The sequence below is a fragment of the Alternaria postmessia genome (assembly GCF_024291825.1).
Source record: "Alternaria postmessia strain BMP 2775 chromosome Unknown scaffold_104, whole genome shotgun sequence".
In the NCBI taxonomy this organism is placed as follows: domain Eukaryota; kingdom Fungi; phylum Ascomycota; class Dothideomycetes; order Pleosporales; family Pleosporaceae; genus Alternaria; species Alternaria postmessia.
In genome coordinates this window covers 53,731-80,822 of record NW_026260177.1, presented here as the reverse complement: position 1 = coordinate 80,822, position 27,092 = coordinate 53,731, and the positions used below count along the sequence as shown (strand labels likewise).

The following is a 27,092-nucleotide window of genomic DNA, read 5'->3' as shown; positions in this document are numbered from 1 at the left end:
TTCTTGCCCTTGGAACGTATATCCTTCTGCGATTCATGCATTGATAGTACTGGTGCTTGCTAACGCGGATGTTATGCAGTAGGTGAAGCTGTTTGAGGTGAAATCGCGGGATCCCAATTGTTTGCGGACACAACGGGAGGCAATGCTACCGGAGATTGGGTCGTGTCTGTGTGATCAGAGGCTGAGTAGGTGGAGCTGAAGACGCTTGACTCTCGAAGAGGCCTCTCAGACCCATGAAGTGAGGGATGGGCATCCAGCTTGCTGTACAGATGATCTCGCCTTTGTTTGTCGTTTGGGAGGGGCATGTGATAACGAGGAGCGCGCTTTGCTGACTGAAGGCCACGCTGCACGGCGGTCAGATCCATGCCTAACGAACTAGCAACAATATTCCCACTCGAGCTGTGTGCGTTTGCCTTGATCCCAAGGAAGAGGTCGCGGCTATGGTTTTGAAGTCGTCCTGCAGGAACCATGCTCCGGGTAGGCTTGTGCGGCTCTGGTTCTACTGCACAGAAGTGTGTATTTTCGTTAACAGCCTGGCCCCTACGACGCGTTTCCGGATCGAACTCTAAAGAGTGGTGAGGTGTGCCATTCCTGGTAGCTCGCCCATTCCGTAGTCGGCCTTTGTCAGTGTTGTGAAGATGTGCGTGCATCCAAAGATCGTCTTGGCTCAGGTTCGATATTCCCATGAAGCAAGTGAAGTTACCACTGCAAGTTTCGCTGATAAGGACATGCAAGAATAGAGTTATATGTGGGATATCTATCGAAAGAGAATGTTTCCTAGTTGAATAGTCAGAATTTCCTATAGTTCGTCTTTCTCTCCCTTCCACCCATCACCAACTCCTCTCATCCACTGCACTCCAACCAACTTCAACCCCTTCTTTGCCGCCAATTCCTCTGCTCTGAAGCTTCTCCTCTCTACAAATTCCTCTCCTCCAACATCTGCCTTCTCCAAGCTCTCGCCCGCGCTCTCTTCAAAGAGGAGGAACAGATACCGATGCGGTCCGCTCTCGTCCTTCGGGCCGGGTGCCAAGTATTGCGTCAACGTCTTTCCTCTCGTGGTGATGTCGTCTGGAGACGTTGTCGCTGACGGAGAAGGGATAGCGGCGACGACCCAGTGGCGCCAGTAACCAAACTTCGGGTCATCTGGGGTCGGCGCATCTGGGTCAATCATCATGAATGTGTAGGTCGCGGCAGAAGATGTTGGCGGCGAAGAGATGGAGATAATAGGTTGCTCCTTGACCTGGCTCACGCGAGCGAGACTTCCATATTCGGGAGCCAGTCCGGAGGAGAACTTGATGCTGAGGTCCAGGGCGGGGGTGAAGGACTCTGGAATAATAGCGGAAGGGAGGAGCTTGGCGCTCTTCAGCGAGTCGATAAGCGCATTGGTGGGCATGTTGATGTGTGCAACCTGCAGAAGATATGTAGGTAGATGGTTTCAACCTTGGGAAGTGAATGTATCTTTGTAGGAGTTGATGGGCTGGTGTAGGTAGTTTTGTTGCATGATGTGAAGCCCAAGGTCGATTGGTGGATAAACCTAGGTCTTGCCTAGTTCTCCGCTTGAGGCTCCGCTCTTGCTCTTGGCGACTTCATGAGGCATAGTTTCGGTATGAAATAGACGACAGCGAAGGTATGTGACGTCGGCATAGCTGTCTACATGCCGAAATATACACAATATGATCGTGAACTACCTATATATCCTGGCGCGTGCTGGGGCCGAATGGATAAGTCTCTGCCACTGCTCGAGGTTGACCTTCCGAAGCGCCCACCTCTGAGAATTTGGACATTACGTTCGCAGGTGGTCGCTGTTACCAGATGCTTGCAGAGTGGGCACAATGGTGCTTATGTCATTGTCCTACTAAGTTGGAATGCGGAAGAGTCTGTCAAATATGCAGCTAATGTCTTCAACAAGGTTCCATAAAGGCTTCATCGTACAGTATTCAATTTCTCAGTAGCGTAAGTAGGTCAGGGTTGGGTTCTTGCGTTGATGCAAATACTACGTTGAGTTTGTGAGAATTGCGGGGGAGCAGAGGCGTGCTTTGGGAAGCCCAGGTTGGGTATCGATAAGGGCAGGCGCTCGGCTGACCTCGGGCTAACTCCGCGCCTGCCTCCCTTTGCATAAGGGTTTCAGCCTCAAGCCACTATCAACTTCGCAAGGGAACCGTGGCTAAGAAAAGAAGTTCACTGATAGAGCACACCCAAAGACGTTCAGACTGTTACATTTATCCATCGAAGTTTTCGTTTTCCATGCTGACTGCTCGCATGGAAGTGTCAGCTAAAAGGCCACAAAGACCAGTCGGCAACGCCGCTGCTTCCCACGGAGCACATAAGAACTCCAAGTGTGTATACAGCCCAAAACTCGACAGCAACCACGACGCTCCACAGCGCATGTTTCCTATCCAGATCAATCACAACAGACAGGTAACCACGAGCTCGATTGCCAGCTTCGTCGCGAAACTCTTGGACGTGGATGGTGGTACCTATGACAATTAACTACGGATAAAAGATGGATGTACGGATGCCTTCAACTCAATACCAACGTATTGTGTTTTTTCAGACTAAGAGTGCTTCTTGGCCACATCCTGCACCCACTCATGTGCTATTCTCAACTCATCAGGGCATATTCCACAGTATGTTTTATCATTGAAGACTACAAATGAGGCGAACATCTGGCTAGTGATGCCGGTTCGATATCGCCGCAACGTAACTCTTCCTGTATAATCCGCACCTCGCGCCTTGGAACTCTCGAGCGTATGACCAGGGCATGATCAAGCTCATCGCGCAATGCCTAGGCTTTCCTCATCATGATGTGTACTGGTCGTCACCGACGCCGCATCTTGCCTTGTCGCAAGTTCTTCCTGGCTGTCATTGACTATTCTCCATGTCTCCAAAGGCCTTTTCTTGTGGCGGTTGCCTGACCCACTAGAACCACCAATTGTCGTAAGCTCGATTCCTTGTCCTTCTTGTTGCATGTGGTCGGGCTTCTTCAGAGCATTTCGACCTGCACGTACAAGGACGGCGAAGGAAGGTGTAAGGCCAATAACTACAGCTTTCGAAATTTTAGCGATACCCTCGCTGACAGCTGTAGGGCGTGGTAAGGCGAGCAGCAAGAACGAAAGACAACGGACGTACCGACGGCGCATTCAGCCATACCCCACACTGCAAGCCAGGTGCCATCAGTATCAGCGTCTGTTCTGATCGTGTTCGCTGTTATCTGTGCGGCACGGAGTGTGGAAATGAAAATGCAAAGCACGGCACTGGCGAAAAGTGCATGAATACCTGGAATGATCGTCAGTTTCTACGACGTTTGCAAAAAGCGCAGAGTAAGGGTCCTTCGAGAGTCTAAGCAGAAGTTCGTACTGCGTAGGTTTTAGCTGTATTTACTTGAAAGAGGTTGTAGTTCATGACCTACCCAATCTTTTGTCCTCGCGGCAGTTGTAGATTCCATGTTAGGTGCATGGGGAATGCGATGACTGTATGGTAAAGGATCAGTGTACGTGATAGATCAATACGTAGAAGTGGCTGTGGCGTACTCATGATGTTGGTCAGCGTGTCAGCAGCATATGAATACCAGACGCTCATGAATTGGCGAACTCTGTCGTGGCAACCACCGTTGAAGAAACCTTTTACGGTCTCGCAAGACAGGAAATAACAAACGTAGTTTCCTATTTGGGTCTGCTCGTATGAAGTGAGTGTTCGAAGCAATACGGATAATGCTGTGCAAAAACTTACGATAGCGCAAAAAACCACAATAGACCACCAAATCCTGTTGTAGATACGTGGCAGTCCGACGAGAAGCTTCCTGTACAAGAGCAGCAGTCCAAATTTGACTAGCCAAAGGATGATCCAGAAAATGATAAGAGCTGGAAAATAGAGCCTCCCCAGTAAGAAGCCTTCGTCGATTAATGCTGGATAGTAGGGCGCTCTTCCCTCTTGTACAGCCATGTCCCGATCCGATAAGGGTGCGATGGTGATGTAGAGTGCGCATTGAGAGACGAAAAAAGCGTACGCCAGAAAGACGCAATAATCTTCTGCTCCTAGCCTTTTCGGCCCCGTCACGTATAGCACTATACGAGCTATCATGACAGCTGATACGACCGAGACGGCGACATATCCAACTGTGAGTACAGTGGTCTGCGAGAATGAATTGCTAGACTTCTTGACTCCCTCACTGTTACCATTAGGCATTGGGGCGTCTGTCATGGTGGCAGGTGTGCAACGGGACTTCGGGTGTTTTGGTAAAAGCGAACGAGAGAGAAAAGGTGACTAATCCATTTGAGACGATGAAGATGGGAGATGTAGCGGAAACGACAAGGCTCTAGAACGACGCGACTGTGGTGTATATCATTCACTGAATCTGGGTTTTTGTTGTACCATTTCGGTTCATCCTGCATCGGCAAAAAGACTTGACAATCCACAGTGTCGGTAGATGACGTTATGACCAAGGCGATCCCGTCTCCGACGCAGTGCCACAACGGAAACTGCGTAGACCTTGCGGTAGACGCTCCGAACCGCTCAGATCTATAGGCGCTGTGCCGCGCGCGCTAAATCACAGTGCTCTTATTCGTGAGATTTCAGGTATATCATCTGGATCACTCGGCAAGTGTTCCTTTTAGGGTAGTGTATCAGGACGACACCAGATCCCCATGTGTTTGTGCATGCTAGGTATATTGAAGGCGGCTATCGAAGTTTCTGAAGGCTTGCATTACTTGCGTTTCCACTTGTGCCACTCTCATCTGACTGAGGCGTAACATGTTTTGGCAGAGTTACAAATCGTGGGCGTTGTTGGTGGACGCATGCTGTAATCCAGATTGCAGAAGCTGGAAAGAATGAGTGACGGAAAAATCCATCCGCAGAAGTCATTCCCGCAATATTTACTACCACGCCGCTGACTACATGGAAGGCAACGACCGTCAACAAGTCACCGCCCCATTCAACGATTGAACACCGGTACGATCATCATAATGATAGACTAATTCGCTGTTGGCGATAGTTGATTCAGCCGATGTTCCGGTTGGGGATGAAGCTGCAAGATTGCAAGCGAGGCCCAACGACGCGGATCGCCCGCGTCCGCGCCACCTTGGCATTGCGGCGCGACCCTCGAACAGCACACCCTTCCCACCTGCCGTATCGTCTCTGCTCACCCCCACTCAGTTCATTTCAATGAGATTCCTTCGATCGGCCAGTATGCTCCTTTTCGACTGCCCTTTGTTCCGATGGCACTACTGCGCATGAGAAGTTCATGCCCATTGCCTGACTGCAAGGAATTCCATCGTGCACTATCAGAAGTTGTGATAGCGAAGAGTCATTGATCATTCCAAGACTAGACAGGAAATCCTACGTACATGATCTAGGTGTTCCACAACCCATGCTAATGCAGGGTCGGCAGCTTGCATTCGAATTTTATGAAGAAGCCCCTCACCTTGCGTCCATTCGCATCCTTCTAACCCTTTGGACGGAGTGAGCCTCATGCTCCGATTGGGTAAAAGTGCTAGAAAGAAGATTTGATCACTAATTGGAGTTTAGCTAAAGCGATGCTGGACGCAGAAGTAGGCCAGAAGCCTACCTTAGGTACATGCGGAGTATTCATTCCGAGGAGCGCTGCCGCCTACTTACTCGTACATGAACTTACATTCGCGCTCAATTGTTGACTGTAAAAGGGCGGGTGAGCCTCATCGTCAACCTGATTCCAAAGCCTCTTATCTTCAAACACCATGAGACTCTTTGGGAATATCATATCTGGCACCCTGGCTGTGGCCGCAGGAGTGTTAGCCCAAGATGCCTTTGAAGCACCCGACTTCAATGTAACCGAAGCACTCATTGGCAATGGTGTTAATGTTTCCGCAATTCCTGAATTGGCAGGCTTGGTCGTCCGATCCTCGCTAAGCGGCTGCTCCATCGCAGTAAGTAGGGATGCCGTGCCTCCCTTCAGCATATGCTAATTTCCCACATAGTGTGACTCACTCAGGGTCGTCTTCGGTAAGACGAAGGTTGCCAGTGGTCAGAATGCAGAGTATTGGTCAAATCAACAACTAGCCGTTGAGCCGTACTGCACTTTCACTCCTAGGGCAGCCCTTGAGGTGTCAACACTAGTATTGATATCTCGCCTTACCCAGTGTCCGTTTGCTGTCAAGAGTGGCGGACATGCAGCTTTCCCAGGTGCTTCCAGTATACAAGGGGGTATCACAGTTGACCTGAAAGACTTTACTACACGCAGACTTTCTGCTGACAAGAAGACTGTTGCTATTGGTCCGGGCAATCGATGGATAGATGTTTACCACTATCTCACTCCATACAACTTGACTGTGGTTGGCGGCCGAGTATGTTCAGCTCGCTCGATCAGCGAAGTGTACTTCTGGACATGCGCTAACATGACGTAGGCAGCACATGTTGGCGTTGGCGGTCTTACCCTCGGTGGAGGCATCAGCGACCTCACGAATGAATACGGTCTTGCTTGCGATAATGTCGCTTCTTATGAAGTCGTCACTGCGTCTGGAGTTATCGTCAACGCATCCCCGAAAGTTTTCCCCGATCTGTACTGGGCCCTGCGTGGTGGCGGCAACAACTTCGGTATCGTCACGACGTTCAACTATGAAACCGTTGTACAGCCTCCCATGTGGGGCGGCATGCGCATTCATGACACAAGTGCCACGCCAGCATTGATCACCGCTTTCGAGAACGCCATCAACAATGCTGAGAAAGATACAAAGCTTGCACACGTCGTTTCTTTCACGACGTACGACACCTATCAGCTCGCTTTCACCGAACTGGAATACTTCGTTCCAGTCGATCTCGCAAACCCTCCCGAAATCGCGAAAGAGTACCTCAGCATTCCATTCATGCAAGATAACACCAGCAACAGCACGCTCGAGGATCTGACGCCTCACCGAAGTAACGATATGCCATCTGGGTTTCGCACTTCCATGTGGTCTGCATCTTTCAAGATGAGCGCCGAGCTCATCCAAAAGATGACCGACTACTTCTTCGAGATCGCACCTGCTCTCCCCGCCGTCTCCGTCAACATTGCTTTCCAGGCGTTCTCCAAGCCTGCGCTGGAAGCCATGCAGAAGAATGGCGGTAATGCCCTTGGTCTCTACCCTGAAGATGGGCCGTTTTTCCACGTCTTGGTGTACATGGCTTGGAACGAGACTAGCGACGACACAACGATGATGAAGGCTGCTGAGGACTATATTCAAGTGTCCAAGACTATGGCTAAGGAGCTTGGAGTCGATAACGATTACTACTATATGCCATACAGCAGCGGTTATCAGCCTGTCGTAGCTGGGTACGGTGCAGAGAACATGGCAAGGTTGCAAGCTATATCGAACAGGTATGACCCGACACAGGTTTTTCAGAACTTGCAACCTGGGTACTTCAAACTCCATGGAGAAGCACCGCTTGACGAGAGTGTGTAGGGGTAGCGTAATATATAGTTTGTCAACAGACCGGCCACATTGTTCGTCCAAGTTAGATCCAGTTCCTCCCACTGTGATTGGTAATGCTGACTGCGTTCACCACAGCCATCTGAGGACAGCACAAATATCGTTACGGGTGATTACAACTCATCGATGTGAAGGCTTGCATCAAAACTGTCATAATTGGAATCCAAAGCCAAGCAGCTGCATGGCGATGTATCGCGTTTTATCAAACATGCATACCAAGTCTAATATCCTGCCATACTTTCCTATGGTTCCACTGCCTCTCCACTTCTCGGAGTTTAGCTTGCAAAGCGCTCTATCCATGCCGCATCTGCCATTGCCTTCTCTCTACATCAATGGTAATCCGCCATATATGATCTAGCTCTGCCCTACGCGGATCTTGCGGTCGGAACTGTCCGAAGGCCAGCCTCTTCACAGTGAATGGGGCTGGTTGCGATTTAAGACAACATCGAACACGAACTGACCCCCTCTGCACAGTGGGTGTCGGGATTTGTGAGCGTGTTGGGCTAAATTGCGGCAGTGGCTGACTCTCCTGGTAATTACTCGAGATTTGGGCGTCGTATGAAGCTATATTCGACCCCGGATCGACCTCATTGCGCGCAAAATCTTTGTAGTCAGCATCGTGTGAGCCGTCATTCATATTCCTTGGACCAGTCGGAGCAGCGATTCTGGGCTGCTCGGGCTCTCCATTGTCTTCGTGTAACGGCGCAAGGGTCCCAGCGAGCAGAGTCGAATCACCATTGCCAACATTGAAGAGTACCTGGCGTACTTCTGTAGAAGTTCTGGTAGCATTGTCTGAGAAGTCGACGCCCGGATCTGCAACAGTCAGCCGACGTTTTTGCGAAGTACTTTGAGACTACAACGCACGTACGGCTAACATTAGATCCTCGTCCTACTGTAGATCTGCGTCCGCAGGCATCACAAACCCGGTGGCTGCGAAATCCTTCAAGGCGTATTCGGCTAGGGCGTCCAGCTGTTTACGCTGAACATGGAGTGCACCACCCTTGATGTCTTTATCGCGTTGACTCATGTTGCTAAGCAGAGAAGGCGCCTTGTTTTTAGCCGTCAAACGGTCTTCAGCACCAAAATTACCAGTAGCAGCATCACCAGGCAGTAGCTGAGAACTTGAGCCAGGGCGTGAGTTAGGAACGTCAGACTCTGGGTATCGTGGGTCTCCTTGACCTTCAGCCGAAATCTTGAAGGCTTGCTTCCTACTGGGAGCGATCCGGCCGATAAGGACGAGCAATAGTTCTGGTTGCAGTAGGCGTACTATGATGTTGCAGTCTGGGGTTTCGATAGTGAGTGTCTTCAGTGCAGGTTTCAGCGAATGATCCTGAGTAGTTCCGTTGCGGACTGAAGGCTTCTGACGCCCTTGACAGTGGTCTTTCCAAGTCATAGATATGAGCGCAGCCTGGTCGCGCAGCTCCTTAGTCTGCACTGGCTTCGAGTACGCTAATAGTGTGCCATTTGGGGACATCAAGCTATTGATGTCAGTAGGGTAACACTACATGGTACATGTGACTTACAATAGCTGGGGCCAGACATATTTGTTTGTGTTGTTAGTGAGCCAGTCGCTCACTTTGGCGATGTTGATCATCGGAAGATGTACTGACGACATGATTAGGAAAGATAATAGCGGGTGTTCAAAGCGAGGAAGGCAAAATGGAATGTGTGTGTGCAAGTCCTTGCGTGATACGTAACAATACACGAGCTTAACGCGTGACGGCAGTTGGGAGCGATATGAATGGATGGTGGTGAGGTGGAAGAGTGCCCACGTACCTGGTGTATGGTTGGCGCAACTACTTTCGTGCTGTCGTGCTGCTGCTAGGTCACCGATCTGCGCCTTCCTGGGGACTAAAGGCGGATCCAAGGTAGGGGGACGCGTCGCAACGGTAAGGAACGCGTCAGGGCACGAGGAAAGACTAATAACGTCACAGGAGAGAAGTTGCGCGTGTCAGTTTCCTGAGCATGACGATGTTCAACGACGAAGTTCACGAAGAGGGAGAGCTATGACCACCTGGGCAGAAGCCGGAGCCTTGTTTTCCGTCGCACGTGCTCTCGCGCCCAGCCATAGATTCCACGCGACATGGGGATATTGATAATCTTGCACTAAAAAGCTTGTATATTCTAAGTTGTGCCTAATACTGGGAATCGACTCTGGAAATATGTACGGTTCAATTTCCACAAGCATCTTGCTAAGAGCCATAGCAAAAACGTCCAGAGCGCTAATTTTGTAGGAAGGTGTAAACTAAAAGATAGCGAAGCCCTTGGTACCTAGCACACGCCTGACCGTTCCGCCGCCCTGAAGAGGATGCGCGCGACAAAGGTTGAATCACACCTGAAAGGTGAACTGTCGTTCATGGCCACACGAGATGCGATCATATTCCCCACCGGGCCAATGTCCGAGTAAATGCCGGACGAGGGGCAACTGGCAGCTCCTCATTGGATCGCAGACGTCATTGGTCTTCAGAAACTCTTTCCCCTCAGTTGCGCTGTGATTACTAGAACAAACGCCCGACTGATGCTATTTCAACGCTCAGCAGTAATAAGAACCTCACGAGTAGCTGTATCATCTGTATTTCGATCACTCAAGTCAAACAACACACCTAGTTTCCTCATTCGAACACTAGCAACCATGGCGACCGATCCGTCCAAGTACAAGCTTAACCACTCCATGTGAGTACCCGCATGGCATTGCCTGCACCCTCCCTATGTCATTGGCTAGCAACTCATGATTACCAGGATCCGGATCAAGGATCCCAAGCGATCAGTCCAGTTCTATGAGTTTCTGGGCATGAAGCAGATCAACCAGATCAAGAACCCTGACGCCAAGTTCGACCTTTACTTCCTCGCATACGACAGCACTAAGGCCGTCTCACACGGCAATCACTGGACCGATCGCGAGGGCATTGTGGAATTGACGCACAACTACAGCACCGAAGACGACCCAAATTACAAGATCAGCAATGGCAACACAGAGCCTCACAAGGGCTTCGGCCACCTCTGCATCTCGGTGGACAATCTACAGGCAGCATGCCAGAGGCTGGAAGATGCCGGATACAAGTTTCAAAAGAAGCTCACAGACGGTCGCATGCGCCACATTGCGTTCGTGCTCGACCCTGATGGCTACTGGGTTGAGGTGATTGGCCAGAAGCCATTGGAGGAGACGGAGAACGTCAAGGACACGGATACTGGCTCATACCGCATGGTAAGTCTTGCCCCGGTGGCTATATTGTGTCATGCTGATAACCACAGAACCACACAATGATCCGTGTCAAGGATAAGGATGCGTCGCTCAGCTTCTATCAAGACGTTATGGGAATGAAGCTCAAGCGCACTTCAGAGAGCCCAAACGCTGGCTTCAATCTATACTTCTTGGGATACGGTGCCGATGCGCCAGAGACGACTGCGAATGGCGTCAACCCTGTGTCGGACAGCGAAGGCTTACTCGAACTTACATGGAACTATGGCACTGAGAAGGATGCCGACTTCAAGTACCATAACGGCAACGATGAGCCGCAAGGATTCGGTCACATCTGCATTGCTGTCGATGACCTGGACGCCGCTTGTGCTCGTTTCGAAGAGAAGAAGGTCAACTGGAAGAAGAGGCTCACTGATGGTCGCATGAAGAACATTGCGTTTGTCCTAGGTAAGTTGTTATCTACTCGTCGTACAAAATGGCAACTGACAATGTGCATAGATCCCGATAACTACTGGATCGAGGTGGTGCAGAACGAGAAGCTCAAGACACGTAGTAATTGGTAAATGCGCGGCGCCGACTACCCGCGTGATGTGCATATCCCACTCAGCAGTAGTTCAGCCTCCAATCGTTGCAGATCACACCATACGTAGCTACCCACACTGCGCGACTTACGCACAGCGTGGTACGATGACGGACGCGAATGTTTGCGGTGCTCCAACCACAATTGGATAACACAATACATACGGAGTTACATGACCATCTTTTCGATCTTTTGCCTTTCTCCAGCTCAATTTCATCGCCGATTTCAAGCTTCCAAGGGCTTCAGTCAGAAGTTCCCGAGATTGACCCTGCAGCAGCGGCGTTCACCCCGTGGGGTAAAGGAGTGCGGGGTAAATACAGCCAACAGGTAAGGCTACCACAAAGAGATTATCTGACGCAAGCTACTGCAGAAGACCGATAGCGGCGCAAGTGTCCTCTTCGATGTACAAAATGGAGTGTATTCCTCCTGTGTGATCTGGCATCTGTGTCTCATACTGTCTTCTCATAGAAGTATAGAGCATTGCCTTGCAGTATTACATTAAAACTACAGTAATCGAATACTATTACTTGCCTTCACTAAGACCCTTTGTGGGCCTCGTCACTCTATTCTAGCTAGTTTTTGAGAACAAGCGCAGCCGCTCTTCGACATGGCTATCCTCATGCATACAACGAAGCGAAAGATCTTGATACCCGAGAAAGTGTCGCCAGATGGCTTAGCATTATTGAAAGACCAATTTGACGTGGATGAAAAGAAGGGACTGACCCCAGAAGAGCTCAAGAAGATCATCGGCGAATATGATGCTCTCATCGTGCGTTCTGAGACGAAAGTAACAGCAGAGCTTTTAGAAGCTGCGAAGAAGATGAAAGTTGTCGCACGTGCCGGTGTGGGTGTTGACAACGTCGATGTCCAAAGCGCCACTTCACATGGTATCATTGTAGTGAACTCACCTTCTGGGAACATCAATGCCGCGGCGGAACACACTATCGCGCGTGGGTATTCCAAGCTACGCCAATATTATATCAGCTAACGTGATATAGTATTGATGGCTGTAGCTCGCAACGTTGGAGATGCTTCACAAAGTATCAAGGCTGGGAAGTGGGAACGAAGCCGACTAGTTGGTGTAGAGGCGAAAGGAAAGACTCTCGCTATTGTCGGTCTGGGAAAGGGTCAGTTCAATTCATTACTTCGTAAGTATCTGACTAATGGGTTTTCAGTTGGACTCACGGTCGCTCGCATCGCGAATGGCCTAGGCATGCGTCTCATTGCGTACGATCCTTATGCAAACCCAAACCTAGCAGCAGCAGCCTCGGTCACACTCCGTCCAAGTCTCGCTGAGATTTTGGAAGAAGCTGACTTTCTGACACTCCACACTCCTCTGATTGCGTCAACCAAAGGCATGATCAGTAAAGCAGAACTAGAGACGATGAAGCCAACTGCCAGAATTCTTAACGTAGCGCGAGGTGGTATGATCGACGAAGATGCCTTGGTTGAAGCTTTGGACGCTGGCGTCATCGCCGGAGCGTAAGTGTCTCTGTACAAACTTCATGCAATACATACACTGACTTCGTACACCTACGTTCAGAGGGATTGACGTGTTCACCTCGGAACCACCAGAGCAAAATTCGTCAGCTACACGTTTGATTGCCCATCCAAAGGTGGTAGCAACACCGCATCTTGGTGCATCCACCAAAGAAGCTCAAGAAAACGTCTCGATCGATGTCTGTGAGCAAGTCGTCTCCATCCTCAGCGGTGAGCTACCACGCTCAGCTGTCAACGCACCAATCGTCCTACCTGACGAATACCGAACCCTTCAACCTTTCATCAGCCTAGTCGAAAAGATGGGTAGCCTCTATACCCAGCACTACTCCTCGGCGAAGACAGGTTCCTTCCGCACAACATTTGACCTCATCTATGAAGGCAAGCTTGCCACAATCAACACAACAAAGCCCCTCTTCGCCGCCTTAGTAAAAGGCCTCCTTACCCCTATTACCTCAAGCGATGGTCTGAACATCAACATTGTCAACGCCGAGCTACTTGCCAAAGAACGCGGTATTCTCATCAACGAACAACGTTCGCGCGAAAACGTAGAAGACAAGCCCTACTCTTCCTTCATCACCCTACGTGCCCGCGCGTCTCGCTCTGTGAGTCAACAACCCCGCTCGAGGAATGTTTCGCCATCCGCTGCACGCAGCCTTCAACAAGGCACAAACGACAATGATGACCAGATCATCCAAGGATTCGTCTCTGGAAACAAACCCTTCATCTCTCGCCTTGACAAGTTCAAAGGCGAATTCGTACCTCGTGGAACACTACTCATATGCCGAAACTTCGACTCGGTAGGTAAGATCGGATATGTAGGCAACCTTCTGGGTAAAGCAGGTGTTAATATCAAGTTTATGAATGTCGCGCCGCTGGATGAGGAGGTAGAGGAAAGAATGAATGAGCAAAACGGTGAAGGAGAGGGGAGTAAAGAAGCGCTGATGATTCTGGGTGTGGATAAGCCCGTTGGAGAGGATGTGTTGAAGAGGTTGATTGCAGATGAGGGGGTATTGGAGGCTAGCGTGGTGAACTTTTGATGACATTGTTGTTAGTTGAAGAAGACAGCTTTCGGGCCGATGATGATGATGGTGCGGTAGCAGCGTTCAACATGCTAGTACTGCTCTTGCTCAACTCTTGCAGTTCATCTCATTTCATCCATTAGGCGCTTGAATCTGACATGATATATACAACAAACAACTTCGCATACTCCAGAAGATCTTCCGACCATCTCATCAATAGCTTATATACCTATACGAGTCGTAAAATTATCCCCGATCATCCTTTCTTGAAAAGGTTTTACATCTGACCCTTCTCACCCTTCTCCTTACCCTCCTTCTGCAACTCCTTCATATGCGCGTCGTGATCGTTGACTTGTTGCTTGTCCGCAGCAATGTTGCTCTCGCCATGACTGGCAAGGTCCTCGCGCCATCTGCCCTCGCCCTTTTCTTGCTCCCTGAGCTGTTCTTGCTTTGCGGCCTCGACCTGTTCAGGGCTTCGGTCTGCGTCCTCTTTGATGCGTAGGGTGGGACTGCTGAGGAATGTGCGGCGAGCGGTGAAGGCGACGCGCGTGCTTGGGATGGGAGCGCGCAGAGAGCGGGTTGCTGTGAGGAGAGTGCGTGGTGCCATTGTGAAGTATTTGAGGCGGAGGAAAATATTGTGAGGTTTGTAGTTGAGTTTGAGAAAAAGTGAGGATTGGTGGTAAGGTGGAAGAGAAGTGAAGATGTTTTGTTGCGCAAAGACGGATCTCGTTGCCGTGTTCTGGTGGGCACCTGCATCGTCATATGCTGTGACGTCATTGCATGGGTTCAAGACAGAGGTTGCTCCACGCAAATGCCTAATGCGGTGAAGCTGCAGATAACGCGTCATTTGTCGCTTCGAAATTGAGATTTTCCAATTGGTTTGGTATATACAGTTGTCAGCCTGGAGAAGCTGTTCCTAATGCAATCATGCTGTGATGTGATGCTCCATATGCGCCCTGATTACCTTCAACGGCTCTCTTCTACTACTGCCTGTGATATGCACTCATTACGGAGGATCCTCCTCCTGAGATGTATACATCTATCCTGTGCTGTTCTTGGGCGCGCTGCCTCCGCCACTGCTCTTCTTGTCTGGCGCTCCTCCATTTCCACCAACATCGGGGCTGTTAGGTTCGCTGACATCCTTGTTTCCGGGGCTAACGTTCAAGCTGTTCTGAGAGCCACCAGCCTCGCGCTCAGCTGTTGCCTCTGCCTCCTCTGGGCTTGTCTTGTTGGGGTTGAAGGCAGCGTCTGAGTGTGCAGCGCCGTCGTCAGAGCCAGACTTTGCGTATTCGGTCGATCGAGGCTTCAGCGAATCTTTGTCTTGTGCATCTTTTTGAGCGAAGCGTGCTGGTATTGTGCTGAAGAAACGAGGGCGGATGACGGCAGGGCGGGCAAAGGTTGCGCGTTGTACTGCGCGTGCGGGCTGGATGCGGAACATGGTGATGGTAGTGGGGAATAGGCTGTGGATTTTGGGAACGCCGAAAAGCTGAGTCGTGATGCAAAAAGGTTGGAGGTTGAGTAATTGCGGGGAGAGCAGCAATTGACGTGTTTTGGAATCGCGGTGACGAGTTGATGTGGTAGCTCGAAGCTTGTCAACGGATCCTCAGTCTGACGTCAATTCGACCAGGTGCAGCCGAGGCCACTGTTCACGTGATACACAGCACCACCAACATCCGCACTGTCCTTGTCGAGTGCTCTTACTCTTCACTTTCCCTCAACTGACGCGTCATATTTCTTAAACGCGTTGATGTGTTGCTTTGAGGTGGCTTGACGCACGTGTTCGGATCGGGGAGCCGCGCCCATCTCCGATTCCCGCCATTCTTCCCACATCTGGAGTCCACAGTCTTATCTGAATTAAGCTTCCGTGGTGAATAGGCAATCATCCAGTCAAACACCATGTGATAAACCCCATTCGTTGACTATTCTCATTTCAGAAGGTACACGATTGTACCGGCAGCACTAGTTGAGTCATAAACTGTGGCTTCCCAGGTAGCAATTGTCACGGTGTTTTCGGTGTTCTCTTACATATAGGGCGTACCGTCGGCTTACCAAGTTTTGCATCTAGGTCTCCTCCAGACTTGCCAACTCCTAGCTCATAGTCATTTTCCATATATGCGCCTGCTGCATCGAGCATAGGTTGTGAGAGGTCTAGATCTGTTCTCGTAAAATCCGCAACCTACGAAAGGGTCTTTCTTGCATGAGTCCTGGACAAGCTTAGCTCGGATGACATGAAAGCAACGTAAAGTGTGCATACGCCTTTCATCCTACCGTGAGCCTGTGCCTAAGGCCGCTATTGTTACCATCTTTCATCACAATATACGCACGGGGCGCTATCTGTCATATTTCATAGAAGGAAATCCTCATACGGCCTAAAGCTCTAATATCCGACACCTGAATCTATCTCGAAACCTCCCATATACACTATACTCGAAGTTGAACCATGGCTATCTCAACATGGATTCCACCGTCACCACCAGACCCCAATACCTTGAAGAACCCACCACCATTCGCTCCTTTCCCGCTCATCCAACTGCGGTCTGGCAAGGTCAAGAAGGCACTTGGAAACGGAAAGATTGAGACGGCTATCCACAAGGCTCCATTGACTGGTCCTGTCGAAATCAGCGAGACAGGTATCCCTAGCGATGAGCATTCGTTCCATTTGCATGGCGGCCCAGACAAGGCGCTTCTTCACTACTGCACGGCACATTATGATGAATGGAAGAAACAATTACCAGCCTCAGAGCACCACTTCAAGCCTGGTGCTTTTGGCGAAAACTTATCCAACAGAGAAGTCAGCGAGATGAACCTGTGCATTGGGGATCGGTTGGCCATTGGCGGGATCATTGTCGAAGTCAGCGAGCCACGAGCGCCTTGCTACAAGCTCAACCATCGTTTCGAGGTCAAAGATATGGCAAAACGTGCGCAGACGCTGCTACGTACGGGCTGGTTGTATCGCATTATCAAACCAGGTACCGTCACCGCTGGCGATATGATCACCTTGCTTGAGCGACCAAACCCGGAGTGGACGGTTGCTAGGGTAATGTACTACCTGTTTAACGAGACCAATAACGTAGAGATGATGAAGGAGATTGTTTCTCTTCCGCAACTCGGCTGGGAGATCAAGGGCAAATTTCAAAAACGCCTAGACCAGGGTGTCGTCGAGGATCATAGCAGCAGGTTGTTCGGTAGCGATGAAGAGAAGATGGATGCTTGGCAAGAATACCGTCTGATCGAGAAGCGGAGGGAGACGAATAGTGTCACAGCCTTTGTCTTCGACTCCATCGAAGATATCCTAGCGCCACCGCCTGTTGAGCCCGGAAGCCATGTGATCCTGAAGCTTGGAGGAAATCTAATACGTGCTTATTCCGTCACTGGAGGGAACTCAAAGCGCTTTGAGATTGGCGTTGCTTTAGATCCAACCAGCCGAGGTGGCTCCAAGTACCTCCACGAGCAGACCAAGGTTGGAGATGTACTTACGGCCAGTCGCATCAGAGCAAGCTTCCCTCTCGCCAAAGACGCAGACCAGCACATCATCATCGCAGGCGGTATCGGCATTACAGCTTTCATGGTGGCATTCCCATACCTTCAGGAATCGAAACAAGACTTCCACCTCCACTACGCTGTCGCAGAAGAAGTGCCCTTCCCCTCCAAGATCGCTGCTCTCGGATCCAAAGCAACAATCTACAACAAATCTAAAGGTCAACGTCTAGATATCTCTGCTATACTCGCAAAGGCCGATCATCAGACACACATTTACACTTGCGGTCCCACACGCCTCTCGGATGCTGTTATTGCGACCGCGAAATCCTACGGTATCCCAGAGTCGTCTGTGCACATCGAAGCCTTTACCGTAGCTACGTCGGGTGATCCATTCACAGCAGAGCTCAAACAGAGTGGGAAAACCGTGGAGGTAGGGGCTACGGAGTCGCTGCTTGACGCACTCAAGGCTGTGGGTATGGACATCGATAGCTCGTGTGAGGTGGGCAATTGTGGGACATGTAGGGTAGACGTTTGCGGTGGCAGAGTGGAACACCAGGGAACCGGATTATTGGACGAGGAGAAAGCGGGTAGTATGCTGACTTGTGTTAGCCGGGGTGTGGGTAGAATTGTGTTGGATTTATAGGATGTACAGCGTTTACGAGTGGGCATTTCCAGTATCTTGGTGCATGAACGAAAGCGACCAATCAATGATTCACGAAAGTGTGATATAGCATGTTTGAACATAATAAGATTGGTATTTGACAAAAGAAAATGCTATGCTTATAACGCCACAAACTCCGAGCCTGATGCCGATGCAGGTAAACTTTCAATCATCCCACCGCATATTCAATATCAGATCCTCGACTTCCTTACTGCTCGGCCCCTTCCTCTTCTCCTGCTTCGGCACTTCCATTAGGAAGAGTCACATGTTTCCGTTGAACCACCAGGCGGCGGCAACTGGCCATCCAAGGATACCTGCATAGAAAGGGAAGAAGCTGTATAATAATTAGTAGAAATTCGAGAGGGAAAGGTAGATGAGGAGACTTACACAGTGCTCGTCTTTACGACTTTCTTGGAAAGGTCGGCCGCGCGCCAAGCGTGAGGGGTCATGGTGATGGGGTTGCGAGCGAAGGGGTGGGGCTCTACCATGCCGCGGGCGACGCTGCGCCACATGAGACGGGCCTGAGTTATTGAAGGCATTGTTGTGGTGGTTTGGTTGAAGTGTTGGTTGGTTTGGAGTATTGGGATGGGTGTATTGGTATCGCTAGGATGAGCTCAGATCGAGAATGCTCTTGTTGTGTGATTGATTGAGTAGAGAAGATGGATCTCTATGCTTTTGGTTCGATGTGAAGATGTGTGGAGTGTATTGTTGGTTGCTGTTGTTGTGATGAACTGAATGTTGGATGGCTACTACAACATGAAGAACACATTCTATTTATCAAACCTACATTACTAACTTACAGACACTATGCTTCATCACAGAACCCGCGATCGCACCACCAGAACATCGCGTGAGATGTGCATCCTCCGCATCATCCTCACAGCCTTACGCCGCAACCCGAACGGCTGGCCTGACAGACCAGACCGGGCAAGTCAGGAACATGGAAAACAACGATGACCAAGATGCAGGCAAGACTGAAAGAACCGCTTTTGGAAACGAAAATAAGCACTGTAGAAAACAGTCGCTTGTTTCCGGGACCTGCTATTGGTTCTGGACTGGCTGAGGAGTTGGCTGTGTTGATGGTCGTGAGAGAGTGGTGTGATGTTTGGCGGATTCTTCAGGGTCGGCAGCCGCTGACGGCATGACTCAGGGCAGCTACAGCGCAGAGGTGATACCACGATGGTGTGACAAGTTGACGCGAGGTCGAGGTCTTTGCAAAAAGAGATGATCCGCACCCGGCTTATTGCCGAACAATAGAAGAAATCGTACTCGTGTATTTAGTGTGTTAATGTACCTCTCTCCCTCGCGCGCGCGCGCGCGCTGGTGTTGGTACCAGGTCCACTGTGCACCTCCTAGCCTGCGTTCCTGCATACCAACATGTCCCGATACCTCCTTCACATTTGCGAACCACACTGTCCTAAGACTTTTCATACTGCGATACCAGACGCTCAACATGTGAAATCCCATCAGTTGGGTGATGCTTCTCGAACGCGCCACAGTGCTGTTCTGATGACGCACCTCGGCTTATCGTTGCTATCGCTCATCAGAGTCCCGGACAAAATTATACGCATACGGCCGCAACTAAACTTTACGTGCGATCATTGCCCGTAGATCACAACTAATAAGACCAGACTCACGCAACTCACACTGAAAGACTCATCCACTCACCATCTACTAAGCAATTCAGAAATACAGCAGACAAAATGACAGCCGCAGTACTAGCAGGTAGCACAGGCCTAGTCGTACGTCCAGCGCTCTCCCAACGACCTAACACAGCACGAAATGCTCACAAGGACATCTAGGGCGCAAACATCCTCTCCCAACTTCTCGCACATCCCGCCTTCTCCGCCGTACACGCGTATGCGCGCCGCGACCTCCCAAACCCCGCAGGTTCCACCAAGCTTCAGCCCATCATCGCGACCGACTCCTCACAATGGCCTAGCCAGTTCCCGTCTTCGCAGAAACCTAGGGTCTTCTTCAGCGGTCTGGGTACGACACGTGCACAAGTCGGCAGCGTCGAAGCCCAGCGCAAGATTGACCACGATCTGAACCTTGACCTTGCCAAATCCGCCAAAGAAGCTGGTGTGGAGACATACGTTCTCATCTCGTCCAACGGCGCAAGCCACACCTCATACTTTGCTTACCCCAAGATGAAGGGCGAATTGGAGGAAGCTGTGAAGGGTCTGGGGTTCAAGCACACGGTCATAGTGCGCCCAGGTCTGATCGTTGGAGATAGGAGCGAATCACGACCAGCTGAGGCTGCGCTGAGGGGTCTTGCAAGGGGCTTGAAGGGCTTGACACCTAAGATGACGGACTGGTGGGCGCAAGACGCCAGTACGATTGCGAGGGCTGCCGTCAATGCCGGAGTGCAGTGTATCGATGGGAAGAAGGAGGACGGTGTCTGGGTTGTAGAAATGAAGGACATCGTTGCGTTGGGCAAGGAGTAAGAGTTCGGACTGATTATGGGGCACGAGGTTGCCCATACACGATACCCTTTTCACAATTTTCTTTTAGTGGCCGAGTGGCATTTGTCTGAAATTAAACCTCCTCTCAAGGTTCGCGCGTTGCTCATGGCTGCGTTATCACGGCAGACAGACTTTGCGAGAGCGTCAGATTCTCCTAGTACGAATCAAGGTGCAGTTAAAACAAACAACTCATCATCGTGTCGTCATACTGTTTACTTTTTACATACACTTGCTCCGGCTTAATCCTCATATCACACGATGATGCGCACAAAAGCAAAGCAAAGCAAGGCTGTGATCGGAGATAATTTCCATATTCCGTGACAAGAACAAGGGCGATCTTCTGCCGCTCCAATGCACCTTGGACCCTTTCCAGCACGTGCTAGACTCGCTATGGAAGGGTCGCGGCTACCTCACGGCTTTCCCCGCCTTCCTAAAGGTACCTCCGAAACATGACTTAGCACCAATCAAAATGGACAAAGGAGACCGCGCCGCACTATCGTGCTGCACCACTGACTACCCCTGTATCCCTCCCTCGTTTACGTCGCTCAAATTCCCTCTTTCACTTCCCGTGTTGTACGACCCGGGCTTATATAGACGACATGCCACCGAAGTCCCAACGAAGTAGAGCTTGTGCTCAATGCCGATCTAGACGCGTCAAGGTGTGTTCCTTCAACAACTCATCAAGTTGAGCACTTATCCGTCCCGCAGTGCGACGAAACACCAGAGACATGCAACCAATGTCGTCGTTTGGGCCTCACGTGCTCTGGGGCCCTTCAGGGCTCCATTGTTATCGACATGACAGAGCGGGTAACCAAGCCAAGAGGAAGAAAGAAGAAAGAGACGGCAAGAGCTACAATGGTGATTCGTGGGAACGAGGATGATCAGCCATCAGCAGCCCCGCGTCCTATCCTTCCTCAAGGCAAAGTCGCAATCAAGTCAAGCCAGCCCTCATCACCGTCGTCAAACTCAACACCACCTTCCGCAACCAGGGATACTGATAGAGTGGAGCAAGCCATAGTAGCCATCCGCTACCAGTACAGGCCTCCCATAATGAATCAGCCCTCAAGAGTTTTGCCGGAAGCTCTAGATACCGCTTTCCTTTCTCACTACGTTGAGATGAACAAGGGTGGAAGTCAGTACGCGCCTGAAATCCAATGGCTCGGCCATATACACCAGATTCACACCAACGCCAGAAAGCCTGCGGTCCGGTTGTCTCTCCGGGCAGTCTCAATGGCATACTTCGGAAAACATCATCACGATCCGAGCATTCTCGTTGACTCCTGGAGGTGGTAAGAGCTATCCTTGTATGAATTTCATGTGAGACACATACTGATTTTGTACGCGCGTGTTCTAGGTATACTGTAGCTCTGAGCGCCCAGAGAACATCTATAGCAAGACTGAAGAAGGACGCTATTCCTGACGAAGAAGAGGTTTTGGTACCTCTCATCATGTCCTTGTACGAACTATATGTAGGCGCGACTGCATCTGGCGCCATGACTCATATCGCGGCTGCGGCCCAGATAATGAATATGCGCGGGCCGAGCAACTGTGGGTCAGGTGTCATCTGGCCACTGTTCAAGGGCGTGCGCAGCTCTGATGTGAGCTTGCAAGAATCAGTATGATGATTTCCTTTACGCTAACGAGATCAGGCGCATAAATGTGTAGTCTTCAACAGGACGTCGGTCTACTCCTCGCCAGATTGGATGACACTACCTTTCATTGACAAGCCACGAGATGCGCACCAAAGTCTTGCAGATATCGAGCTTCAGATTCCTCCTTGTATGGCCACTTTCGAGATACCCGGCTCAATGCGTGTGCTTTTCTCAACCCCTATACCGTCACATGTTGACGTCCGCCCTGCCAAACAAATGGCATGCAAGCTTTTGAGAGACCTCGACCAATGGGCTTTAGCATATCCTCACCTAGCCAGCATCTCCGGAAGCCCACGTGGAACACCTGCACCCATGGAGAAGGGTACGTCGAAAACAACCAGTCCAGGATCATCTACTTCAAAGTCGTCTAATGCTTTCGTAGCACTGATTGCATCGAATTACATCGCCGACCGCCTCGTCGTCAACATGCTCATGTACAAGATGCACACTGAATCAACCGCGCCGCTGGAGCATTATGAAAACACGACTGCGCATTATTACGACGAAGCCACCAAAGCGGCTACATCTATCCTAGAGGCTGCAATGGAGATCGAACGGGCGCAAACTCCGGGCTTCGACATGTTGCGTAGTATCGCGCCGGTTATGGCAGTCGCTTTCTCTGCCCCGACTTTGGAGCTCAGAAAAGACGCGGTAGAAATGATGACAAGATGGGCAGGCAAGATTGGCGGGCTTGGTTCGGTAATCAGCGCGATCTAATGTCAGTCTGCATCTTCATCAAATGGATGTGCCGACCCAGCCTCCATCTCTGCGATTTGCATGCTCGGGGTAAGATCATGGCGCGTTGCTCCGACACGGGATTCCTCAAATCGCCGCCTATGGTTGTTCGCCGGACTCCCAATCGATGCATGTCCGCCTTCAGCTGCTTCTTTCTCAAGACTTCCGCTAAATGTAGCCTCTTTGTTATGGCATTGTCGTCTTTGTCCAACATACTCAGACACCAGCTTCTTTTGTCCTCTCAGGACTAGAGGACTATCTTGAGCCCCACCAGCTACCATAATTCTTAACACCAGATGTTCTTGGTACGCACCGTCGCCAGCCTAAATATGGTTTTATCAAGCACCACATGATTCTAAAGACAACCGATAGATATCCTTCAGCAAAAATAGAGCTAAGAACATCGGAAGAGATCTTACAGGCCATGCTGGAAAGCCCATATTCTCGGAGAGCTCACCGCAGGTCACCAGAATTTCCATTAATCGCATCCGTGCGCGAAGCAGAGATCAGGAAGCTTCTCGCTGAGCACAATGCAGGAGAAGCAAGTCGTAAAAAGCGTACGAAGTCGCCACGAAGACAAAGATGTCTATCTTTAGGCTCAATGGGATGTCTTCCAGGCCTGTCACCGCCATATTCCCGAGAAAGACCACCGCTAGCAAAGGAACCACACCCATCATCATTACCCCATACTCCTCCACCCTCAGTACCTCAAATTTTTCTGCCACCGACACCTCAAGCCTGCTCTCCGACATGGCAAGATTGGATGCAGTCTTCACCTGATGCATCTTCATGCAGCTTATCTGAGACTTATGCATCACAGCATCGACCACATCAAAAAGAGTCTAATCGCGATTCCGTCCATGATGTTTTTAAACAGAGCATTATATGGTCCTCGCCTCCTCCTCGACCATCTGGCATACCGACCACTGATGAACTGAGGCTTATAGAAGGCGAGATAGAGCTTTACACGATTAGGGAGGCCTATGAGGAGTCTCTTGGACGAAAACTGGTAACTAGGTACAAGAAGAGGTTGCTAAAGCATGAGTATGATACCATCGTAGCTAGGCGTGGCATCGAATATCGGCGAAGGGAGTCTGAGAGAAGAAGAAGAGCGGGATGACGTGGTCGAGTTAACGTGGGCGCATTTGGCGTTTCAAGTAGCGGTTCGTCAGGTCGAGTAGGCACATAGATAATGAACACGATTCTGCTTGGAACAAATATGTTTTGGGGGTTGGGTGTCTGCCTTAAATGTTTGTAGCTAGATGATGTTGTGAAAGTAATCGTAATGCCTTATATAATTTCCTGGTTCTATGAATCGTAGAAGTACGGTTACAGAAAATCCATGGGTATCCAGAATTCCGAATATACAATTGCGCCAACGAACGGCACTCTTTCAATACATCTCACAATCCTTTCGAATTGCATTACACTGGCAGTGGCTTCGGAACACCCCTCTTAACACCTGGCTCACCCAGCCCGGGAATAACCAAAGGCGCCTTCCTCTCCATAGGTGTCCTGCCAATAGGGAAGAACTTGGTGATTGTGTGATCGGGACCATATGCCTCCTCAACAAGATATACCGTCACTCTCCACCAGGCACAAAGCGCGCTCAACATCCAGAAGTAGCTGGCAGCTTTCATGCCCATAGTTACTCCGCCAGTAAGACTGTCGCCCGATGCACTCGTATCTGCTGCCGAAGAAGGGCGACCGTTGTATGCGAACATGCAGCAAGCGATTGTACTTCCGATGGCCAGAGAGAAGAGACAAACGCTAAGAACAACATCTCTTGCTGTAGCAGCGAGCGCACCCGACCATGTGAAAACACAGAGTATCACGAACCAAGACGCAAGTTCAGGAAAATGCGTATGCACTTCGTGTGCTTCCAGAGCACCAGCCGCCTATCGTTTGTCGTCAGCTCTCTTCTTGTAATTCACATCTTACTCAGCACCGGTAACACTTACGACAAAAGCATATAGAATCCCTATACTAATCCAGAAACTTCCCCACATGGTGTTGATCACCGTCACCAATGTATCTCTTGCTTTGAACCCATACAGCCCCGCGATGAATTGCGCCAGTCCGCCAAATAGACCTACGAATGGGAAGAAAATAGTCGGTGATTCAGGTCCGCCCCACCAGTTGGCGATGTAGGATGAGGTTATCCATGTTGAACCTGCGAAACCAGCGAGACCTAGAGCAGCTGGAGGTGCGATGGGCTGGAGGAAAATCTGGATGCCGGGGGTTTGTTGGAGTGTTTTGTCAAGTTTTTCGGATTGGTGACGGACGTCTAACGCCATATTCGGGAAGTTTTTTTGGTCGAAAGGGGTCTCCGGGTGAAAGTCTGATTTGATAGATCTTGACAGGATAGAGACGCGTACGGCTTCCTTGCTAGGGGACGAATTGTGTTTCTGGGGTAAACCAGGATGTAAAGTGCTGGAAAGGTGCGACAAGCAGTCAAATAACTGTTTCATGCATCTAAACCCAGCTACATCATTGCTGTGATACAATCGCACATTTGATAGACTGAAGTTCGCGAAATTCCGCTATTACAGAGGTATGACGATAAGCGCGACGCGGTTGCGCGCTCTGTGTGCTGATCGCGAACATCGTGACTTACCCACTCGGAACCTCTCATCCGCGTGGACATCTGACATCATCGCACTACTGAAAGCCTCTGCTCATTTGCTGAATATATGTAACAAAGGGTCTATGAGACTCCACAATGCCCCATGGAGATCGTAGGCGGTGCGAAGATCACGATCGGCTGCTGTCTCCACCAGATTCGGTAGTTCGCATCGATGTGGATCGGTAATGCTTGGAATGCTTATCTCGATGTCGCATATGCTTTGTCGATTCAGTTCGATCATTACAGATTGGAACGTAGCATAGCTACGTTCGCTGTGATGCATGGCTGCACGATAGACCGCTGGACACGAAGCCTCTTACTACAAACTTGTGAAGTCCTGATCGAGATCGCCAGGAAACGAGCCCGGCATCCATAGTTGCAGATCCCCCAAAAGAGGCGTAAGATATGGTGGGATAACACTACAGAGTAACGCCAAGAAGGCCTTCGTCTCATCTTCGTCGGACTCTGGCCGCTCATGCATAGTTTCGTTGCGGTAGCAAAAGCATCGCCAATACCCGGTAACTGCCTCAAAGTCTTTTGGTAGATCTCTTATGTGAGCTTTCTGCAGGGTCTGCATCGTCTTGATATCCGCGAACCACGCCGCGTGGTGGAGTAAAGAGTTGCCAGAGTAATCTATTAGATTGAGTGATGCTTTGTGCTTGACGAGCGCTTGACGAGCGCTCGAAGAGCAGCATGGTTGTTAACACACACAGCACCGAATACAGCGGATTGTCCGATGCGAGTGCAGATGTCGGGATCTGCTCCGGATACCAGCAATCTCTCACATACATCAGAGGTTTCGTAGAGAGCTGCTCTAATTAGAGGCGAGACTGACGCGTGCGAGCAGATATTGACGTTGGCTCCTGCACTCAGAAGCACTGTGACCATCTCCAATACTCCATCTCTACCCGACAGCTTAAAGACGGCAGTTTTTCCAGCATAATCAGTCGCGTTTGTATCAGCGCCTGCCTGCAAAAGCTTTTTACAGCCGGCGATGGAGCCCGCTGATGCGGCGTGGGTTAAGGCCGTCATATCGCGCTTGCAAACAGCTTCTATATCAGCACCAGCCTCTAGTAACATCTGTATAGCCTCAACGTTGTTGCAACGCGCCGCCCAATGAAGAGGTAGCATTCCATATGAGTCTCGAAGCAAAATAGCTCGGGGATCGAGTTTCAGGTCCTGACTTAGGCTTTCGGTAGAACCATTCAAGACTAGTTTGGTCACGGCGCTGAGTTCAAGGCCGTCGCGCGCATCCAGTAGTTCTGGAACTGCACTTAAAAGGTCCGGATACGGTTTAGTGAGGTGCTCGTACCAGAAGATTTCTGCAATAGTACTACCCATGTAAGCAATTGAATACGATCAGTGTCTTGCAGGAACTAACTCACAGTCCGGCCTCGACAGGTACATGTATGTCCAGGCCACGACGTAACAGCATAGTGCAAATGTCCTTCCGACCACTATTCAGAACGAACTGTGGTTGTTTGTCAACACATGTCGCGCTTTGGTGAAACGCATACTTACAACAAACAGCGCAAAGGATCTATGCCCCTCCACAATATCGAATGGTCGCACATGATTCATATCCATCCATTGGATGAACTCCTCAACAGAGCCGTGAAGTAAAGTACAGTGCAATCGCAGGAAGACCAACGAAGCGTCATGAAACCTACGGGGAAAGCGGAGGCTCCAGGTGCCACTGGCTCCGATCACTGGTCGCCATGAGGTAATCCATTCAA

The 27,092-nt window shown here is 50.3% G+C and overlaps 12 protein-coding genes across 12 annotated transcripts; 6 read left to right on the top strand and 6 right to left on the bottom strand.

The window, feature by feature from the left end:
- Positions 1-799: 799 nt before the first annotated feature.
- Positions 800-1,393, bottom strand: J4E82_009908 (uncharacterized protein; the record flags this gene model as incomplete). Its single annotated transcript, XM_051736128.1, has 1 exon — positions 800-1,393. The coding sequence occupies one exon, from the start codon at positions 1,391-1,393 to the stop codon at positions 800-802; it is 594 nt and encodes a 197-aa protein (XP_051584141.1).
- A 4,318-nt stretch (positions 1,394-5,711) lies between these two features.
- J4E82_009907 (uncharacterized protein) lies at positions 5,712-7,412 on the top strand (the record flags this gene model as incomplete). Its single annotated transcript, XM_051736127.1, has 3 exons — positions 5,712-5,900; positions 5,952-6,317; positions 6,378-7,412. 3 exons carry the CDS (start codon positions 5,712-5,714, stop codon positions 7,410-7,412), a joined length of 1,590 nt encoding a protein of 529 aa, XP_051584140.1.
- Positions 7,413-8,328: 916 nt separating this feature from the next.
- On the bottom strand, positions 8,329-9,033 carry J4E82_009906 (uncharacterized protein; the record flags this gene model as incomplete). The annotated part of the gene is made up of 2 exons (XM_051736126.1): positions 8,329-8,917; positions 8,963-9,033. 2 exons carry the CDS (start codon positions 9,031-9,033, stop codon positions 8,329-8,331), a joined length of 660 nt encoding a protein of 219 aa, XP_051584139.1.
- A 1,038-nt stretch (positions 9,034-10,071) lies between these two features.
- Positions 10,072-11,201, top strand: J4E82_009905 (uncharacterized protein; the record flags this gene model as incomplete). The annotated part of the gene is made up of 4 exons (XM_051736125.1): positions 10,072-10,112; positions 10,179-10,644; positions 10,692-11,085; positions 11,137-11,201. 4 exons carry the CDS (start codon positions 10,072-10,074, stop codon positions 11,199-11,201), a joined length of 966 nt encoding a protein of 321 aa, XP_051584138.1.
- A 624-nt stretch (positions 11,202-11,825) lies between these two features.
- Positions 11,826-13,755, top strand: J4E82_009904 (uncharacterized protein; the record flags this gene model as incomplete). Its single annotated transcript, XM_051736124.1, has 4 exons — positions 11,826-12,168; positions 12,217-12,345; positions 12,394-12,700; positions 12,762-13,755. The coding sequence occupies 4 exons, from the start codon at positions 11,826-11,828 to the stop codon at positions 13,753-13,755; spliced, it is 1,773 nt and encodes a 590-aa protein (XP_051584137.1).
- A 259-nt stretch (positions 13,756-14,014) lies between these two features.
- Positions 14,015-14,344, bottom strand: J4E82_009903 (uncharacterized protein; the record flags this gene model as incomplete). Its single annotated transcript, XM_051736123.1, has 1 exon — positions 14,015-14,344. The coding sequence occupies one exon, from the start codon at positions 14,342-14,344 to the stop codon at positions 14,015-14,017; it is 330 nt and encodes a 109-aa protein (XP_051584136.1).
- A 432-nt stretch (positions 14,345-14,776) lies between these two features.
- Positions 14,777-15,175, bottom strand: J4E82_009902 (uncharacterized protein; the record flags this gene model as incomplete). Its single annotated transcript, XM_051736122.1, has 1 exon — positions 14,777-15,175. One exon carries the CDS (start codon positions 15,173-15,175, stop codon positions 14,777-14,779), a length of 399 nt encoding a protein of 132 aa, XP_051584135.1.
- Positions 15,176-16,177: 1,002 nt separating this feature from the next.
- On the top strand, positions 16,178-17,860 carry J4E82_009901 (uncharacterized protein; the record flags this gene model as incomplete). Its single annotated transcript, XM_051736121.1, has 1 exon — positions 16,178-17,860. The coding sequence occupies one exon, from the start codon at positions 16,178-16,180 to the stop codon at positions 17,858-17,860; it is 1,683 nt and encodes a 560-aa protein (XP_051584134.1).
- Positions 17,861-18,139: 279 nt separating this feature from the next.
- J4E82_009900 (uncharacterized protein) lies at positions 18,140-18,417 on the bottom strand (the record flags this gene model as incomplete). The annotated part of the gene is made up of 2 exons (XM_051736120.1): positions 18,140-18,212; positions 18,266-18,417. The coding sequence occupies 2 exons, from the start codon at positions 18,415-18,417 to the stop codon at positions 18,140-18,142; spliced, it is 225 nt and encodes a 74-aa protein (XP_051584133.1).
- Positions 18,418-19,581: 1,164 nt separating this feature from the next.
- J4E82_009899 (uncharacterized protein) lies at positions 19,582-20,325 on the top strand (the record flags this gene model as incomplete). Its single annotated transcript, XM_051736119.1, has 2 exons — positions 19,582-19,620; positions 19,681-20,325. 2 exons carry the CDS (start codon positions 19,582-19,584, stop codon positions 20,323-20,325), a joined length of 684 nt encoding a protein of 227 aa, XP_051584132.1.
- An 813-nt stretch (positions 20,326-21,138) lies between these two features.
- Positions 21,139-22,712, top strand: J4E82_009898 (uncharacterized protein; the record flags this gene model as incomplete). The annotated part of the gene is made up of 3 exons (XM_051736118.1): positions 21,139-21,632; positions 21,698-21,941; positions 21,993-22,712. The coding sequence occupies 3 exons, from the start codon at positions 21,139-21,141 to the stop codon at positions 22,710-22,712; spliced, it is 1,458 nt and encodes a 485-aa protein (XP_051584131.1).
- A 1,442-nt stretch (positions 22,713-24,154) lies between these two features.
- Positions 24,155-25,027, bottom strand: J4E82_009897 (uncharacterized protein; the record flags this gene model as incomplete). The annotated part of the gene is made up of 2 exons (XM_051736117.1): positions 24,155-24,628; positions 24,692-25,027. 2 exons carry the CDS (start codon positions 25,025-25,027, stop codon positions 24,155-24,157), a joined length of 810 nt encoding a protein of 269 aa, XP_051584130.1.
- Positions 25,028-27,092: the final 2,065 nt, after the last annotated feature.